General features: G+C 36.0%; 1 protein-coding gene across 2 annotated transcripts in view; it reads left to right on the forward strand.

Moving 5' to 3' along the window:
- Positions 1–4,730: 4,730 nt before the first annotated feature.
- The window catches only part of LOC127454616 (calcium-transporting ATPase type 2C member 1), a 49,862-nt gene continuing 33,616 nt past the window's right edge, over positions 4,731–20,976 (forward strand). Inside the window, exons 1-4 of one of the 2 annotated variants that reach the window (XM_051721936.1) lie at positions 4,744–4,786; positions 13,398–13,439; positions 15,635–15,739; positions 16,711–16,827. In XM_051721936.1, the coding sequence (XP_051577896.1) occupies positions 15,671–15,739; positions 16,711–16,827 (186 nt within the window). In that variant the 5' untranslated portion in view covers positions 4,744–4,786; positions 13,398–13,439; positions 15,635–15,670. Of the gene's footprint in view, positions 4,787–13,397; positions 13,440–15,634; positions 15,740–16,710; positions 16,828–20,976 lie in introns of both variants that reach the window. The other variant, XM_051721935.1, reaches the window with a different exon arrangement.

Raw genomic sequence — 20,976 nt, forward strand, 5'->3', positions numbered from 1 at the left:
TGACAAAATGTTCTAGAATTGCATTGCTTTAGTTTATTTTAATGAAGTTAATTGAACACGCATCAAAAATTTCTTTTTTTTTTTTTTTTTTTTTTTGGGAGTGTGGGTAGTTGAATTGAAATACATTCAGAATTTGACATGTCCTTTGGTGTGACATGCAATTTACAATTATTATGCATGCAGATTTTATGACCTGATCTTAATTGAGAGACTACATGGAAAATTCATGTGGAATTCATTTGTCATGCCTTAGGAACATTAAAAATGATTAAAAATGGTTAAAAAAATAATAATAGAAATGGTGATTACCAGTAGTTACATGTCTTATGATATACACTTTTGCCTATACATTTTAAACTAAAACCCTGATACTGATTTTAAGAAAAGGCAATGGAAGCGTTATGCATCAACTACCCATAAAATACCCAGAAGATCATGCAGTAACGGTTAATTTCCAAGTGAAATCATACCATTAACATGTTCTAAACTGGGGGGGCACAAATATAATTGTCCTCTTTGCTCCTTTAAAATATTAAAGGCTCTGCATACAATCATTTTCTGAATAAAGGCCTTAAAGGACAAAATTTTTTAAATAATTTTTTATTTTAAAGGATACATGTTTTGTGTGTGTGTGTGTGTGTGTTCACACAGTACAAGACTACCACTGTGTCAGCATTGCTAGCAATTTGCTTGTTTTAGTCATCTTTTCTTTCTTTTTTGTGCTGTATCAAAGATAAGACGAATACAATTTGAATTTCTTTTCATCACTGATGTATCTATAAAATGACATGACTGTGTCAGCTGGCTAGCAAAAAGAAAATACACAAAATTATTTACTGACATCAAGTTGTCCCTCATTGTTTATTCTCCCAGTACAATCTTTTCTTCAAGAACCCGAACGCTGCTCTCTTCCATACAAAACACCTCATATTGATCACTGCTCTCAAGGTCCAAAATAATTATTCATATACCATAAAAGTAGTCCATACAACACAAAGCTGTTGTGTGGCCCCAGAAAGTTTGGAATATAATGCACGTGTCATATGGACTAATGTTATGTCTACACTGAACCTTTAATTACGCTTTATAGTATTGGTCCTTTATGAAGCTCGACAGCTCCTGCTCACTATAAACAGTTAAGCTTAAAATATCTATTTTTATGTTCCAAGTAAAAGTAACAGCATGTGGGTTTTGAACAACATAAAGGTGAGTAAATGAGTGAGTAAAAATATATTTTCAATTTTTAGGTGAACTACTCCTTTATCTGGTGGCTCATCCTCATAATAAAATGGTCTCTTTTATAAGAAGACTCTTAGGAGATGCTGGACAAAATTCAGAATTAAAGACAGAAATTATTTAGAAAATCTTAAATTGATTGTTAATGATTACCTAATAATACTTACATTAAAAATATATGACAACCTAAAAACTCAGTTGAAGCCACAAGTTACAGGTCTAATATCCTAGTTCTGATCTGAGGGTGAAAACGCTCTACTTTGTGTTTTATAGATCATTTTCTTAGACAATATCAAGTGAATTTTATAAAAAGCTACTTAGGAAGCATGCCAGATACCCACATCCATTCAATTCCTTTATAATATACACATATTCCCTCTTTATCTTAAGCCTGATATGCTGAAAACTGCTCTGTTAATGTTTTCACATTAAAAATAATGAATGACATCTGAATCACATACTGTATGTGACATATTTTTAATTAAAAACGGTGAATTTTGCCAAATGGTGAATGGTTTGCACTACTGGAAATTGCTGTCGGTCTGTACAATATTTCAATCATAAAATAGTGGGCAAATATTGCATGTTTAGTTATATACTGACATCTTACATGACACTAAAACACTTAACCTGAACTGCTGACACTGATGCTCAGCTTCTTAAACTTGAGTCCTGCCTTCATCGATTTGATTGGCTATCTCATATGACATTGGCGAGCGGTGTTAGACTAATGTGCACACTAAAAATACTTTTTTAAACCATTACGTTATTCCTGCAACAACTTATTGACAATTAGACAGTGGTGCATAATGGACTGCAGAAAAACAGCAAGGATATCAGTTATTACTTGTTCCCCTCAAAGTATATTGTAGTGATAATGACAGTCCAAACTCTAAAGGGTACAAACCTAGAAGGGCACACCATTAGGAAGCCTTTCCTGAAGCTTAGAAGGAAAAAAAAGCCCATCCATCAAGTCTTGCATGCTTTCCTGGAATGATACAGAAAATCTTGCAATGAGTGAAAACACAAAGAAATAGTTAACCCAAAAATGAAAATTCTCTCTTCATTAACTCTTAATCTTAATGCCATCCCAGATGTGTATGACTTTCTTTCCTCTGCAGAACACAAACAATTTATTTTAGGAGAATATCTCAGCTCTGTAGGTTCTCACAATGTAAGATAATGGGAACCAAAATGTTAAGGCTCCAAAAGGACATAAAGCCAGCATAAAAGTAATCTATACAATTCCAGTGGTTTAATCCATGTCTTCAGAAACGATATGATAGGTGTGGGTGAGAATATTTATGTCTCCACTTTCACGTTCTTCTTTTGTTTTTGGCAATTCGCATTTTTTGTGCTTATCGCCACCTACTGGGCAGGGAGAAGAATTTAAAGTAAAAATGACTTTAATATTGATCTGTTTCTCACCCACACCTATCATATCGTTTCTGAAGACATGGATTAAACCACAGGAGTCGTATGGATTACTTTTATGCTGCTTTATATGCTTTTTGGACCTTCAAAGTTCTGGTCACCATTCACAGCTGTAATATTCTTCTAAATATTAATTTGTGTTCAGCAGAAGAAAGAAAGTCATACACATCTGGGATGGCATGAGGGTAAGTAAATGATGAGAGCATTTTCATTTTTGGGTATACTATCCCTTTAACAACCAACGAATGCCTGTGAGATCAGTGCATATTGTCATGCTTATGACAAGGCATTTGCATAATCGTATAATTAATCATTTAAATGTTTTCACAAAAACAAAGGGCAAGTGGTGAGTGTGACTTCAAGCATTATGATTTCATATTTTTCAACATTTTACATTCAACAAAATGGAGAGAACTCATATTTCCAGTGGCGGAAGTTTATGAAAGTCACGGCATCTAGAATGCAAACTGTATTAAGAGTAAATACACAATACAATAACAGAATCCTTACTGTAGTACAATATATTTAGAAAAACATTGCATTTAACCTATTTTTTATTTTTATTTTTCTTATCCGAGCACTCATTAAGTTTGTTTGCAGCGCTGGGATGTTTTGTTTGAAGAGTTCCACTATCTGTCATCGTCCCACTAGAGGACGCTGCGGTTCACGCTTTCTTTTACTGAGGCGCTTATCATTTGCTTTACATACACAACACTGCCAGTTAAAAGTTTAGACATACAGAATCAGAATCAGAATGAGCTTTTTTGCCAAGTATGCTTCCACATACAAAGAGTTTTTCTTGGTGACAGAAGCTTCCAGTGCACAAACAATACAACAACAAGACAGAGATAATAATAATAATAAAAATAAAAAAATTGAATAAAAAAGCTAATAGAAATACAAGTATATATAGAAATACACAAGCAGACAAATATATATATATAATATTTATATAATATATCATATATAAAATACCAAATAATAAAGAAAAGCAGCCAATAAGTGCCCAACATAGATGGGAACTCCTTCAATACTGTTTAAAAAGCATCCCAGGGTGATACCTCAAGAAGTTGGTTGAGAAAATGTCAAGAGTACATGTCTGCAAATTCTAGGCAAAGGGTGACTACTTTGAAGATGCTAAAATATAACACAGATTTTGTTTAGTCACAACATAATTCCCATAGTTCCATTCCCTAGTTTTGACAACTTTACTATTATTCTAAAATGTGAAAAAAAAAAAAAAAAAAAAAAATTATAATAAAGAATGAGTGTGTTTCAAAACTTGACCGGTAGTGTGTGTATATATATATATATATATATATATATATATATATATATATATATATATATATATATATATATATATATATACCTTTGCTTAAATGCTCATTAGTTTCATAGATAAAAAAATAAAATGTGTGCCTACGAATTACTTAAAAAGTTTTTTTTAAATAATAATAATAATAATAACAATTATAATAATATTAATAATAATAATGGATGAGTTGGAGGAGATATTAAGGGACAAGCAACCAACAAGTGCCCGGCATATAATAATATACTATAATAATATAATATAATATACGGCATAAATATAATAATATACTATTTATTAAATAGTATTAATAGATTAAATATAATAATAATAATAATAATAATAATAATAATAATAATAATATTTAATTTATGTTTTCGTGTAGTTTTGAGGACATTACAATTATTCTAAATTGTGGAAAATATTAAAAACGAAGAATGAATAATGAGTAGGTGAGTTCTTATACTACACTTCACTATAAACACTACTATTTACAGGTACTGTCTCTAGGCTAAAACGTATTATTGTTTATAAATAGAAAAGTGAGACAGAGAGAAAGACAAATAATCTGGCATATAATTATAATTATAATTTATTGATAAAGATACATCAATGTCACTGCATCAACCACCTGTTTACTCAGTTAATTGTTTGAATTACAATCAGCATGTAAGGTTTAGTGACAGGACTCTTTCCGTCGCCCCGCCCCCTTACACGTTCCCTACGTGATGACGCCATCAGCGGCCGTCAGACAGAATCGACGAACGCTCACGGAAGATGCAAAAGAAAAAGGACCCGCTGGTAAGTTTCAAGGAAAAACATTTTTCCCTTTTCCAACACCAATCAAAGGCTTTATATGGCTTTAAAAGCCTATCTGCTAACCTCAGACAAAGCCCCAGTTGTTTAGTTGTTGTTCTATAATGCGTGATGTGTGAACCTATACCACGAAACACAGCAAAAACATAATTATAAAAACCGGTGATGTGATTGAAACATTAGCCGAACGCGTGTTGTCGCGGCTCGCGCTCGCGCGCGACAATCATTCAAATTAACGCCTTTACGGAAAGCGACTGGAAAATGTTTAAGGTCAGCTGTCATGTGCTATGATGTGCTGTCAATTGTCCTCTCCAAGATAACCAGTGAACCGTGTTTAAACGGACAGAACCATATCTGCTCCTTCGGTGGCTTGTGTTAGTTTCGTCGATAGCTGTATTCGGTTTATTTGCATGCATTTGCTTATCTGGGCGCCTGGAGAAGCTTAACTTAAATTGAGAGTGAGAGTAGTACAACCCACGTTTGTAGTGTGATGTGTGTGTGAGTAAATTGGTTTGTTGTCGGATTGAGCAAATTCACCTAAAAATGCGTTTTTACTAAATGTCCTCCTGTTTTATTTGATCCACATGGTTTTTATAGTTATGTCCTGGTTTCGCCAAACATTTCCTTTGTTTTCCATCTGTTATCTCCAGCTAAACAAAGAGGAACTGTTGTATTTTTGCGTTAAACAGGCCACTGAGTACTCTTATAAGCATTACATGAGGTAGTAAATGCTTCTGAGCCAACCTGCCGTCGTTCACTAATACTCAGTTTAAAATTCACTGCCACTGTGTGGTGTAGTTGACTAGAGGTGCGCCAGTGACAACATACCTGCTGTGAGTGGCAGTCTTGTTCATCATGCTTGAACAGTGGGACTGGGATTTATTTGACAGGTTGAGCACATGTAGTGTCTCAACCCCAAATCTACCAACCTTATGCCCCAAAATGCTGTCTAGCTAGGTAGATCACAAGGTTTTCAGACACAGCTGTTGAGTCCTACAGCCATCAGACTTGATCAGATACAATGGCAGGAAGTCAAGTGGGGTTATCTCACTGTCATCACAAGCCACCAGTTTCAGAATGTTAAGTCACTCTTGTCAGCGTCATTGTGGTTTGCAGTTATGCAAGTTGCACAACAGGCACGTGACAGTATCAAATTTTCACATCACGATATTTGCTCAAGCTTTTATCACGGTATACGGTATTATCACGTTACTGAATTATATTACAAAAACAGTGTGAAAGATAAACTATCTTAATTGTTGTTCTCTTAATAACAAGTTAAATTACTTTATTCAATTCCTAACTGGCCATTTAAATGAACCGATAACAAAGAACTTTGAAAAGAACCCTGAACGTTTAAAAAAAACAAATTGAACATTTTAAACAATTACATAACAAAGTAAAATAATATACAATAAAAAAGACATTACTGTTTAGTTAGCGGAGTTTTAGCGAACTACTATTCGGCCACTTGAAAGCAAGCTACACATGATCTGCAAATGGCAACAACAGCTCACTTTGTCATCTTAGTTGTCTCTTGAGGGAGTCGCACACCGGATCAGAAGCGTCGCGTGTCGCGGGTAGGACATATCACAGGTATCAAACACTGGGCACGTCGATGCGGATCAGGTGGCAGACAGTACACACAAAAGTTACCAAGGTTTTTCCTTTCTTCAGTAATGAACAAAGTCATGTTTATGAGTTTGCAGGTTAATGTATGAAACTGGTGTAACTGCGCAAACTGAACGATTAGAAATTGCAATGTTAATTATGCAATTTCTCTATACTGTAGCATTAAATGAGCTTCATTCAAGCTGTCAAACCACAAAAGACATACTTGTAACTGAAAACATATTGTTTATGCTAGATGAAAGAAACATATACACAATATATCATCCAGTAGTAGTGACTAGAGTAAATAATATTTGTCCTTTTTATAATGATTTGGGTCGAATTTAATGGAAAACCATACGAGTTATGCTCCGTGGCGTGGCAGATATTTGAGCAGCCTCCGGAGTCGTAGCTGAATGTGTACGCATACCGCCGCTGCTGCTCGGTGTCTGTCAGCGGCGGTGTGCGTACATTCATAGAAAACATGTGCCATGTCGTCTGCCAGACGTGTCCGGTGTGCGATCACCTTTAGAGTGTTGTGTCTCAGTTTTCAAAAACAGTTTGGAAAAATTAGCAGTACTGTCACAACATTATTTGGCTGAATTGAACGGTATGATTGTCCCGCAGATGAATGAAGATGAAGATATAACACCAATGAATGAGGTGTTCCCGTGTTTCGCTGCCACTTTTCTGCCATGTATTTAATGATTAAGGGAAAACATCTGCAACCAACAATCCCTCTGAATTTTTATGGAACACAAAATACTTCCATACTTCTGACTTAACCCTTTCAGAAGATGGATAAAGGGTTGACCGCATTCCTCTTTCAGCCATGCTTCTTGTCCACATTGGTTTTGTTTACATCAGAGTGCGCATGTGGCATTTATGCTGCATACACGCATTCACATGTAGTGAAACTTGATCGTTGATAGTTGACGGAAAAAGTGCTGTGCGATCAGAAAAATCGAAACAATTTGGCCAAAAGGTTATCTAGAAATATGTACGGTATTTTGAAGTACCCATGCAAAAAATATCGTGCAAGTTAATTACTGCGATATACCATATTACCGAATACGTCACATACCTATTGCACAATATGATCTTCTTGTATGACACAAGTCATTTACACCATTAGTATATTTATGTGCTTTGGCAAAGTGTGTATTCCAACATGCCTGTGGTGGAACATAAATGTATGTGGCTGGTTAAAAGTTAGCGGCTAGTGAAAATAAACGTACAATAAATGGACCCTGATGCGAAGTGGAGAGCTCTTGTAAGTGGTTTGTTTTGCAATAATGACTAGCTGACTATACAATGGACATGAAATATTGATTTAGTCATTAATTAGTTGAGAAGAAAGAGACAGTGCAGTGATTCGAGAGAGTCGTTTACATGGAACAATGGGCGATTATATAGTTTTATAAATTCACAAATATTGACCAATCAGAATACAATTTTCCAGAGAGCCTTGTCAACAAAAATAGGCCTAATTAATAGACATAGTAGTGTGCACTGCTTATCTTCCTGCAAAACTTGATGTTTGTGTCTTATAAAGGAGGTGAGGGAGAGTTTAGTGGGTGTCAGACTGTCCGTTCAGTCCGTAGACGATGAGGATGCTGTATTTATTCTTTCCATGTGTGTGTTAAAGGGTTGGTGTGTGAAGCCGGCCGCCTCATTCCACTGGATTTCCTCCTGTTCCGCTGTCCTGTTCTCTGTTTCTCTCTGTTTTTTTCCACCGTGCCGTCAGGTGCACTTGTGGACTGACATCCCTCTGCTATCTTAACAGTTCCAGTAAGCCTACATGCCCTGTCAAGACAGCTAGGAGGAAGATTATTAACCACCCTCTGTCCCAACAACCCCTGCTCCATCTATATATAACAGAGCATCTAACATCCTGTGAAGCTCCCATTAGCTTTGCTTGACAGATTGAAGATTGAGAACTAGCTAAAGTGTTTCGTTCTGTTTTGTCTTTAGTGGTTTTATGCTAGAGGTAGACTGATATATTGGTTTTACCAATTAATCGGCGCCGATAGTTGCTTTTTGGAACTATTGTTTATTGGTAGAAATTTATGCCGATAGCTGCAGATATGTTTTTTTCCCTTTTTGCTCTGTGGCCACCGCTGGAGGATTCTACAATTAGATTAGCTTGGTTTTATATAAAAGGCCCACATTATGCACCAGATCTGTTGAACAATTAACTGCATCTTGGATTTTATTCATTTTGGACTCATGTAGCCTCTATGCCAGAATTTGTTTAACAGTTTACAAATTGATTTTAAAAACTATCGACCGATTAATCACTTATCAGCCTTTTCCACCAACTTCGTTATCGGTATCGCAAAATCCAGTATTGGTAGACCTCTGTTTCATGCTTTGTGGAAGGCTGTTTGGTTTACACAATCTCTGATCATGCTGATTATCCCAGTCTTGAAGTAAGGGTTTGGAAACATGTTTTGAAAAAGTGTAACATGTTATGCGATACTGAAGGTTAGTTTGAAATTTTCACAAGTGGAATCAATATTTCGATTTCCCACCGCTGAGCAGCAAATGTTTGGATATTTGGTCCCTTGTTTACCTTGGTTTTGGAGAAAGAAAGAAAAAAAAGGATTTTCTTTCTCTATGGAAAGCTCTGCTCTTGTTTCAACAACACTGTTTCTCAGAAATGTCTTTCAAACTTAACAATACTACTTTGTATTCATCATGTGGCCCTGAGTCCGGGCTGTTTCTATTGTAAATGGTAATCTTAGCTTTTTTTCTTGTGCTTTGTAAAGGTGGTCACACCTTATAATATGGTCACTAACATCTTTCTAAGAAATTTTGAAAGCTTTGTATTCTCATTTGTGGTGCTAACTAAGGCAGGCATCACATTTATTGTTGCTCTTACTTGGAAAAACTAAATTAGTTTCCTTGTACAGCATGTACAACATTTTAAAAAGTCTGAGACGCAGACAGGAGGCCTCGTAATTGTTGAAATAAACAAAGGAAAAATCTGGACTGACCTTTAACACAAGGCGAGGGATTCTATTCTCCCCTCCCCTCATTTCAAATTTTGACTATCAAAAGTCCAAGGATTTCCATAGACAAAGATGAAATTCAAAACCTCCAGTGTACCCATTTGTGTTCTGGTTTGTTTAAGAGTGTTGCGTAATGTTCAGCTTGTCGAGTGGCTCAGTGGAAACTGAGGTGTGTTAAGGGCATGGCCGAGGACACTTTTATTACTTTTTTTAGTGAACTGCATTTTTCCTCCTTTGTGTACTTGGTCTATTTATATGTAAGTTTGCTATCAGTGAGGAGCTGTTGAAAAGGAGAGGGTGATGGGAGAGAGTGCAGTTTGAACTCTGTGGAAACTTTGTTAGTGTCTCACAGCGGACTTCTGACAGTCTCGATCATCTAATGGAGAGCACTGAGAGAGTAGTTTGTTCTCTTTGTGTGTATGGCCTTGAAACTGCACTTGGCCCAGTTCTGTCAGTGGGAGATCCAGCCACAGTTTGTAATTGAGACCCAGATAGGGGGGCCCGGGAGATACGAAAACAATTAAAGCTTGATTTATTTATTTATTTTATGCTGGCTGATTGTGAAGATAAATGGCTCATCTGGTTTTTGCCAACCTAATTAGAATTTCACCATAAAAACGTGACTTAATTCTAGAAAAAGACTGTCAATCAAAAAGCACATAACAGTAATAATTATTAGAGCCATGTGATATTCCTGATACAGGTTAAAGGAAATAGTTGCTGAAGACAGGTTGAGCTGTTATTGGATCTCTGACAATTTTATGCAAATCAAAGCTCTTATCTTTTAGATTCTTCAAAGCGCCACCCTTTGCCTTGATAACATACTTTGTGTGCTTTGCACACGTTTGGCATTATCTCAACCAATAGCTACCTGGGATGCTTTTTAAACAGTACTGAAGGATTTCCTGAATCCTGTGTTCCTTAGATGCTAGGCACTTATTGGCTCCTTTTCCTGCACACTTTGTTCCAACTCGTCCATTTTAAACAAAAAGATTGCACTTACAATTAAAATAAATCAAATGTGTAATAAATAAAATCAAATTGTAGCCTGATACATTTCAATTAAAATTTTGTGAAGAAATTCATTCATGGGTATAACTTTTGTCTTCTAGACTAATTTCAAGCATTTAAGCACAAGGCTTTAGATCAAAAGGATTTAAGGTCATGAGAAACATACGTTTAGGCAGGCATGTCCAAACCTTCAGAATGATCTTACTGTAAATTCTGCGACATAGGGGTGGGTGAACAAAATCTTATATCACAATATGAGTAATTTTATATCACAATAAAGATATATATCACAGTATAGTAATTTTTGGGGGAAAATCAATAGAATTTTTTTGATATATTTGATTATGTAACATAACATCATTAATGTATCTGCATTTCTGTAATCATTTATATTAAATAACCATATTGTACTGTGGATAATCTAGTCATGATATTAAATACTTCCTCTTATATAATTTCCTTTTTATTTGGAACTTGACACTATTCCAAATAAAAAAACACCCACCCTGCTTTTAAATCATTCTTACCATAAAGCTAAATTTCACATTATGCCACATTACAGTCTACATTGTTGACCAATATTATTGTTATAAACTTTCCTCAAGAATCTCAAGATCTTCCCAAAGTAATGCAAAAAAAAAAAAAAAAAGTAAATATAAGAAACACTTCTTGCAAAAAATATTATGACTGAATTAATGCATTTACATGACATATATGCATTTAGCAGAGGCTTTTATCCAAAGCGACTTTCAAAATGACAAAACATTTTCAATATCCTGCAGAGCGCCTCTTTTGGCTTTTATAATATTCTTTTGCGTGCTTCATTTAAGGAGGTAAACAAAGTGCTTGTATTATGAGTGATTATCGTTGTGCGACACAGTTTGTAGATTTCTAAATTTTTCTGCTCTGTGTTGTTGGCTTTTGTGAACCCACACCACAGATGTCACATGTTTTAATAACAAGCTCCTCTTCATTTTCATGACTTGTTTGGGAGTCATCCCGTTCTGTCGATGTTTTTTTCAGGGTTTCTTCTGAGTCAAACATTATTGCATTGCGCGAGTGATCCCTCTCCTCTAAATATCGGGAATCCTTTGCGTGCTACAGAGATAGCGCACATGAAACAGATACGCGTGTCACTTTAGAAGCATTTTAGTACTTCTGAAGCAACAAACACAAGATGAATGCCATTGAATTTGCTTTGGCGGCTGCCGAAAAATGTATTAATGGCATAAAAACTCTGTTCAGGTTTCTTTAATTCTCTCAGTCTCATGTGAAGCCCCGTCCACTGATAGATAAGCCTACGCTGCGCACATAGATATTTACATACCGCAATATACACGATATAGCAAAATCTCTAGTGACTGACAATTTATATCGTCGCCGCGATCTATTTCATCATATCGCCCAGCCCTACTGCGACATTAGGTTGAAAGTTGTGATGCTGAAATCAGTCTGTGCTCACCAAAATTTGAATCACTTCCCATCTGCGACCCAAACTGGAAGTCTTGATGAACGTATGAGCTTTTGTGATCTTTAGTTTCCGAGTGAAATGTCCACAGAGTGGCGACAAAAGCAAGTTGTATTTTTTTATCGTATATAGTGGTCGACTGATATTTCACAGAGCCCGATAAATCGGCCGATATTCTGAATTTAACTATTGACATCGGACGATACATTTTCCCACTTGGCTGATTTGTTTCTTAAGACCGTGAGGGCGCCGAGAATGGCCTGCTTGCATGTTAAGCATCTGAGACATATAAACGACCAATCACGGTTAGTTTTTTGTTATGTGCCATCATGTTACAATAATAGACAGTTGCGCAACACAGTCTCATTTAAACGGTCCACATATCATAGCCACGATAGACGCTTCTGAGTTCATAACGTTAAAGTGCTCACGTGTTTTACTCTTGCTCTGTCTCCTCAACAGTTCCCTGAAAACTGTTTCATACTGTCGAGTGCTCATTTAATAATATCTTCCTCTGAAGCGGTTATTCTATCAGCCAGAATCAAAATTTCAAGATCAGGATCAAAAGTTTCTCTGTTTAACAAATCATAACGGTCACTCTGTGACAATCCAAGCATTTTAGCAATTTTGTTATGTGTATATATCAGAGCAAAACGTGTGCTATATCAGCATTGCATCGGCCTATCGGCCACCCTGCTATCTGGATATGGCATCGGACATTAAAACTCATATCGGTTGACCACGAGTCAGCAGGAATGCATATTTTATTAACTCTACCCCCTTACCCAAACCTTAACCCTGAACCTAACCGATAGCAGAATAAAAATTACATTTTTACTCCCGAGGTCACAAATCCTCACAGTCATGTTTTAACATCTAGTGGAAAACCTTCTCAGAAGAGTGGAAGCTAATAGGGATGTCCAACTCCCTATATTGCCAATAGGTTTGAAATTAAATGTTAAACAAGCACATAAAGGTGAGATCTCGGTGTCCACATACTTTTGACCATATAGCTTGTTATACTAGGTGTTAGAAAACCAGAGAGGAAAATGCATAGAAATGGCCTCATTTCTTTAAAGGGCACCCAATCCACTAGCTGTGTCCTGTTACCCATAGCACTCATTCATTAATGTAAAGAGAGGTCCGTTCAGAGAGTGTTGACAGAATGGATTGGTTGATTCAGGTTTAATCTCTTGCCACTCTTAATTATGGGAATCCGCTCAGGCTGAGACTTGCTAACATTTCAGTAAGATGCTTTTATCTTTACGCTGTACCTGCTGAATGATGGTGCTGGAAGAATGGCTTGTAACACTTCTAGATGCTGAGACATTGAATGGGGAGTTTTTATAAAGATTTATGCTGGATCCAACACATAACATGATACAGAATACCTGAGGTAGCCCTAATTTTCTTTCACTTATGATTTCCATCTCTGACATTGGCTTTCTCTATCTTTCTTTCTTCTCCTTTTTTCTCTGTCTCGTTTTGTAAGGCATCTTTCTGAAAGATATCCGCCAGTGACATCCACCTGAGGGTAACTCTCTTAAAGTCTATGTTTAGAATATGCTTTGAGCATATTGTCTGTCTGGGCTTTTTTCAATTGTGTCCTGAAATCTAGTCACAACAGGATTTTGTTTAGATTTGCATGTTGTTATGTGTTTATTTCCATTGTAACCTAGTTTGTTTAAAGTATGCCTCTCTGGTGCAAGGTCTCAGAACATTTAACCTTGGGTAATTCCGAATGACCCAAGAATAAATCTACATCTTAATAACCTTACTTATGTTCAACTGCCATCCACAGGTTGAACTTAAATCACTGGACTATATACTCATTTTTATACTCAGCCTTCAAGGTCTGAATTTATCATGGGTCTTACTTATTGGTAAATTCATGACTTGACTATTACTATTGCTCATACTGCTGGATCATCTAGTGATCAGAATATCAGAGAGACTTGGAGGTGGGTTCTTTTGACTTGGACCTGAAGGAAACCACCTAGCAACCACCCATAGCAATGCCATATAAAACACCTTAGCAACCACATAGCAGTATTTTGCTTGGGCAAGCATCACTTGCATTTTCTTTAGAAAGTGTTAAAATGAGTGCTGTCAGTCGATTAAATTTTTTAATCATGATTAAGTGCATAATTCTTTGTAGTTAATCATGATTAATCACAGATTTTCTAAGTGTTGAAATTTGAATCAAAATATACTTCTTTTCCTGTCAAAATGCATGTTTCTTTCTTAGGAAAGGAAACAAAAAACAATATGAAACAATATAATGGTTTATTAAAATGTTTCAAACAAATACTTCCACAGTATAAAGATAGAAATGAACTAAAATAGCATCAATTCAAGTAACATTAAACGTTAAAGTGGGAGTTTGACTAATTGAAAGAACTAGTCCCCACATAGGTTGCATATTCATTGCAATGGGCATGCAAAATTTCTTAAACTCTCATCCTCCACAATATTAATCAGCTGGCAGACTGTGGCTATCTGCGTTGTTACAGCAATTGTGAAGCTGCGTTCATGATTCGCTTCAGTGTCATGGCCGCTTTGAACTCCACATGAAAAGCACATGCAAACAAAAACGTCTCTGCATGTTGGTGATAGTTAAGACTTGGCATGCATCTGTGGTATTTAAAATGCACATTACATAGGCTGAAAAATACTTGATTTCTGTCACAACATCCATCTAGGCTTGTTTTGTATAACAAATAGCGTTAGGAGCTAATTTCCCCATCACTTTACACTGCCACTGAATCACTGCTGTGTGTGTTTATGGTGTGTGCGTCATTGTAATGAGTCCGGGTGGACACATAGCAAAGGTTCTGCCCTTCCAACCAGTTTTTATGCTGGTTTATTATGTATTAACGATAAATGCGTTAATCGCGATTAAGAAAAATCAACGCATTACATTTTTTTAGTTAATCGCATGCATTACCGCATTAATTTTGACAGCTCTAGTAAAAATATAGTTTTCTTTCTATTAAATGTAACTTTAACATGGAATTGGTGTATATCATGGTACAGGATCAACAGTATCTGGTTCACTATGTTTTTTTTCCCCAGAGTTAGATGGAGTTTACAGTACAGAAATCGTTGAGCTAGAAACATTGAGCAGGCTAGTTGGTCATATGTAAGACAAGATATTATAAAGATGTTCATATAATGTTCTTTATGTTGAACATGGATGTTCGCCATTTAAAAGCATAATCGTAATGGTAGTTTTATTCTGTTTGGAGTGCTTCAGATGTCCTTTTGCACCGTAATGCGTTCCATTAATCAATCCGATGATTTTCATGATTGCTGTCAGATTGCCCTTCCTCCAGCTGCAGCTCTGTGTAACTGGAGCTTTCTCATTTTCTGTAAATGAGAGTCTACAGTTTGGGTTGGGTGAAGTTTCAGATGATGAAATTAATACAGAGTTACTTCCTAAGACTGGTTAGTCATAAAAAGTGCTCTTCCTTGATTTGTTTATTGTTTCCATGTGCAGCATTTAAGAGGTCCAAGTTCTGGCCTGTAATCCCTTTGTACGATGTACTCACGTTTTTTCAGAGGAGAGGTTAGGTTATGATAACTTAATGATCTGATGTGAATTATCTCCAAAGTTCAAAACTTATTAATGGGAATATTTTCTCTGTGTGATCATGTGGGTAATCATGCATACTTCCTCTGTTGATGTTTTGTTTAAATGTTTTCCTTTCTGTTTTTTTTTTCCCACAGCTTGCCGAATGTCAACCCCTCTGTGAAGATGAGACCATGGTTCCGGTTGTGACTTCGAAAAAAGCCAGTGAACTACCTGTGAACGAGGTGGCCTGTGTACTGCAGGTATGCCCATATGAGGGTGATGATTGACCACTCAGATCTCTCCCATGCAGAGATGAAAAATCCTTGACGCTAAGAAATTCATCCTCGCCACTATCACACAGTGTCCCTTAATGAATCACCGCAGGATAAGAGAGCGCAGGGATGCTCTTACAGTCTCGGCATGGATGATAGAGTGCGTTGTGCCATGTCTCTGTTCTCCATCACCACACAGACATGACCATCTGATCCCTGAAGACCTTTATTCATTCACTATCATCAACATTTAGCCACTGTCTCAGAGAAGCACTCAAGCCATGAATAATACACCTTGGTTATTACTATTTTAAATATATATATATAAAAAAATAGAACATGTTTTTCATTTGTGTGCCATCAGAAGCTGTCATGTTTTTTTAAGTGCAAACTGAACAAGAAAAGGGAAAGAGTAAAGTGATACTATGTGGTTAAATTTGGTTGTACTCGGCACCATTACGACCTTCGTTTTTAGTTTTGGACAGCCAGCAGATAAGTGCAGCGAGAGCTTTTTGCTTTCTCTGCTATAAATTATGCGTTCCAAATTGCATAAATGATGACTTCACTGGGTGCTTTAAAGGGAGAAAAATGATGGCAGCTGTAGGGTGGTTCCAAACAAAAGTTTCCAAAAAGTTACTTAAAAGTGCGTTCCAAATGACCATTATTTTTTAACCCTACACCCACTGGGGAGGATGAAGCCTTTGAAGGGATAGAATGCACAGAGAATCTCAAGGTCTTTCTCCATGCAGGGAACAGATATGCATTGTTGTTGGTGTCTTACAGTTCAATTTATGAAGCCGAAGTTCCAGGACACTGGCTTTATTAGTTGTTTCTATGGCTTCAGCATGGTTATTTGTTAGCAGTTAATGTCAGTTGTCATGGTTACGCATCCGATGAGTGTTATTTTGGGAAGACTGCATTTTTCTGCTTTTAATTCTCATCCTTTCTCTCTCCGTTAGGCTGATCTGCAGTTTGGTCTCACCCAGGAGGAGGTAGCACGACGCCGCGCTTACCATGGATGGAACGAGTTTGACATCAGTGAAGATGAACCACTCTGGAAAAAATACATCTTGCAGGTAGGTTATTGACTGGCTGAAAAAATAGACATAACCAACAAAAAAACAGCAGTCTGTCACTAACTAACGGCACCCCAAGAGATTAAACTAAAGCACTATGTAATACGTTTTTCGCAAGCATTTTAACTTCAGTAAATGCGGTATAAAGGCCTATTAAAATCAAAAGCAACATAATGAAGTGATACAAATTGCAGGAGAAAAGTGTCTGGTGAGAAATATATGTATGAAAACTGTTCACACTGAGACTGCCGCAAATTTTCGTAAGTCGTTGAGAAAAGTTTGCATACTGTATGAAACCAAAACACTGTCCAGTCGTTCACATGTGTTTATGCATAACACAACTGCTAAAATCGCTAAAATGTAACTATGTTGTCACAATACTGTATGGTATCACTCTTCTGAAGATGTCAAATTTGATGTTAAGTTTCTGAAAAACTTAACCCAAAAATGTACTTTTTTCTGATTTAACATATCTCAGCTTTTATTTTGTTCCCAATCATGTCACCTGTAACTGAGTAAAACTGTGTGTTGATATGATAAAGCAATCAAAAGTTATAGCTTTACAAATATAATTTATCCTTGTGTCCAAACAAATGAAACTAATGAAAATAATAATTGTACATAAGAACTAATTATACATGCAAATGCAACAATGACTAAAGGTGTGCTCTTTCTCCAAAGCATGCACGCATGAGTAATGAGATCTCATTCAGTTCCATTCTGTGTCATTTGAGCCATCATTGAGTTGTGTCATGTACTTGGTGCCATCTCCTAGTGGCCATATGTAATTAGAGTGAACAATCCTCTCTGCCCACATTTGGATGACTTCCACCTCTGGTTGACGTGATCCTATTACAATTGGTTTAGCGTTACATGATGTTGGATAACGTACTATATAATTTCCGATGAAGTTATCAGATCCAGGAAAGCTTACGTGTTTTTAGCCAGATGGCACATTTTGTGTGCACATTGTGCTCTGTGTGGATTATCTAATGATCTATGCATCCGATTACATTGTATGCGGGCTCTTTTAAGGGGAATCCCCTCCTCTAGGTAATGGAATGTTATATTTTATGTTCTGTTTATTTTTTGTGAAGTTATAAGCAAAAACGCAGCTTATAAGCAATGTTACATACATGTAACATTTATGTCAAAGACATGTACTTGGCTCTTACTCGCAAAATTTTTGTCTGTGAGTAAAACAAATAGACTGGTTGTATTCTACTCTTTGAGAGCTTTCCATCAACACATGACTATTTGATCAGTTTCATGTTTTTACCAATTACAAAAACATGTACAGTGCAAAACATAACATTTCTGATTTGTCTGCAAATTTCAAAGCATTTGTTTAGTTTTGGTCATAATGCCTACAACCATTGTAAAGAAAAACTTCTAAGCTTTAAAACAATACCTATTTTGTGTTGGTAAAGACTATAGTTTTTTTATTGAAAGGCTTGTTGTGGTAAAAATATTTGTTCATTTTGAACAGACCTAAAAGCTGAAAAATGACCTAGTTCATCACCCTATCTCTTTCAATATGGAGCTGTAAGGCTGCTGTCCTCTGTGAAAATATTCCATCCACCCTAGACAGAAACTTAGTGCTTATCGGCTAAATATAGTGCTATAACTGGGGTGAACTGTATTTTTTTCACATTCACCTATCTTCAGTTTGTTGCCTTTGTCCTTTGTGGGGTCCCCTGCAGCGTGTAATATTTTACATCCCTGTTGCTCTAAAACTGCAAAGCATGTGTAAAAATCCAGTAGCTGTAACATAACAAGAGCAAAACTTGTAACACAACTCATGTCATATCAGGACTCTCAAGCCTTATGTTAATGCAGCTGGGTGGTTCACGTTGATTATTGTGTTTGAGGGTGTATTGGCCTTTTCTTCACTTTACCAATTCACTTTTTGCTCTAGAATCGCAATGCGAAGGCATTCAAGGAAAAAGTCTTATTTGCAAAAAATATATCTTAATATTTATGTATTTGCTGCTCTGAAATTGCTATAATTTTACCAAACAGCCCTTGTTGTCTAATGGTAGATTCAAAATGTTTCGTAAAATAATCAAGGCATGTTTTCCATACTGTATTTTACTTAATGAAAATTGAGTGACCTTTTTTTTTTTTTTTTATTCATGACACAGATGAATGGTTGAAGCAGAGTTTTGAATCCATTCAAACTGACAATTTGAACTGAATTGACCCATCACTAAGGTCCGACCCCTTGGCTACAGTTGCTCGCTCTGATAAGCTCTGCAGAATTCCCCATAGGAGTGAATGAGAGATTGCAGTGAAAGCCGCGTTTGTTTGCAAAATATTCTTATAAACGGAATGGACAATTTTCTTAAGTGGGCTGGAATGAAGAGTGACATTGTAAGGCATTTTTATCTAACATTTTTTGTAACAGAAATCATTAAATTATACAGTAATTTGATTGAAGACTGTGAATCAGAACAAAGAAAAACGATTATCACAGTCACTTGAAAAGAGAAAAGCATCATTGAATAGCAATTACACACCTGATAACAATAATTTAAGTGAACTGAACTGCTATAACGTTTTCTAACACATTCATTTTGATGCTGTGAACTGTTTATTTACTATAAAAACACTGCGTGTGTCCTCTCTGGGTACCTCGTGTCACTATTACACGTGACCCGGCAACATCGTGTTTTACATTTTTTGGATCATTTTGATAAAATCACGCTTAACTACTCAAACACACATTACTCCCATAGGCTCTCATTGAAAAATAGCAAATATGGAGTCCCCAGTAACAGTTGCTAAGACAGGATTGGTCAAAAACGCTTTTAAGGCGGGACTTAGCAAAGAGTCAATTGAACTCTAACTTCTTTTGCTACTGAAGTTTAAATCAAAGACGCTTATTAAACAAATCTGTCTTAACACTCAAGTCACAAGACAAGGAAAGATTGTTAAACTCAACCAAATAATGGCCAAATAAAAAAGTTTTGTGTTGTTCCTTAATTTTATATCGCAATGAATATTTGATATATCACCTACAGTAGCCCTAATTAACACCCATAGATCACACTTCTAGAATCTGCTGAAACATTCTGATGCAGCTAAAGCTTTTCTAGTTTCACCTTTGCCTCACATCTGCTGTTCAGAGTTTGATGGGTTTGGTTTTGAAAAGGCAGCCGTATTTCTCGATCCAAAGAAATTATGAACTCATCCTGTGCAGTGCTGTTTATTGCTAATTCGCAGTTGTCAGATCCTGTTGTGGATTAGAGCTGCTCACTCAGTCTGTGGCCAATCAAAGAAAGTAACTTGCACTGCCAGCTTTTTTAATCTTTATTTTCTCATGCGGTGCCAGCATGTCATTATCAATTTCTGGTGCCACTGACTATCAAATGACCTTAGGGAACCTTGAAATAAGCTAAATAACATGCTTGGCTAATTTTCCCATCTGTGCAGTGTCACTCCACTGAAAGCATTGCATTACTGATTTTCTGTCTGTCTACTTAGAAACTGGTGTTTGTAGATTAAGATATTTCCAGAACATTCCACACATGTCTCACATTTTGACAATATATAAAATTCAACTAAAAAGCTGATCAGCGCTTTTTACACTGAATTTTTACACTGAATATGTATTTTTATTTATTTATTTATTTATTTTTTACTATTCCTCATCAATAAACCTCATCTTTATATATATATATATATATATATATATATTATTTATATATATATATATATATTTATTTATATTCTGTATATACTGTATACAAAAACTATTCATCTTGTGAATATATAGGCTATAAAAAGCCTAATTTATTAATTAATAACATATGGAGCATTGTTACGGAGCCAAGTTCCCAGTGTTATTTCGGGCTTGGTTATAGATATAGTCATTCGTTATGCACCCATTCTTAATTTTTCTGGTTATTATTGGGACTTTAGTTTCACACTAAACTGCTTTTGGGATTTTCTATAAATCGATTTTAGAAAAAACTATTGGTTAATCGGTTATTTGCTTTTCCACCACCTTGGTTAGCAGTATCGGCAAAATTCATTATGAGTCGACCTCTAATGTAAACACCCTTACCAGCTTATCCAGTGTGTGCACATGACTGTTTGTTTTGACATTAAAAGCAGAAAATAATCAGATGTAAATCCGTTTTTTTT

The sequence above is a fragment of the Myxocyprinus asiaticus genome, chromosome 16 (assembly GCF_019703515.2).
Source record: "Myxocyprinus asiaticus isolate MX2 ecotype Aquarium Trade chromosome 16, UBuf_Myxa_2, whole genome shotgun sequence".
Classification (NCBI taxonomy): Eukaryota; Metazoa; Chordata; class Actinopteri; order Cypriniformes; family Catostomidae; genus Myxocyprinus; species Myxocyprinus asiaticus.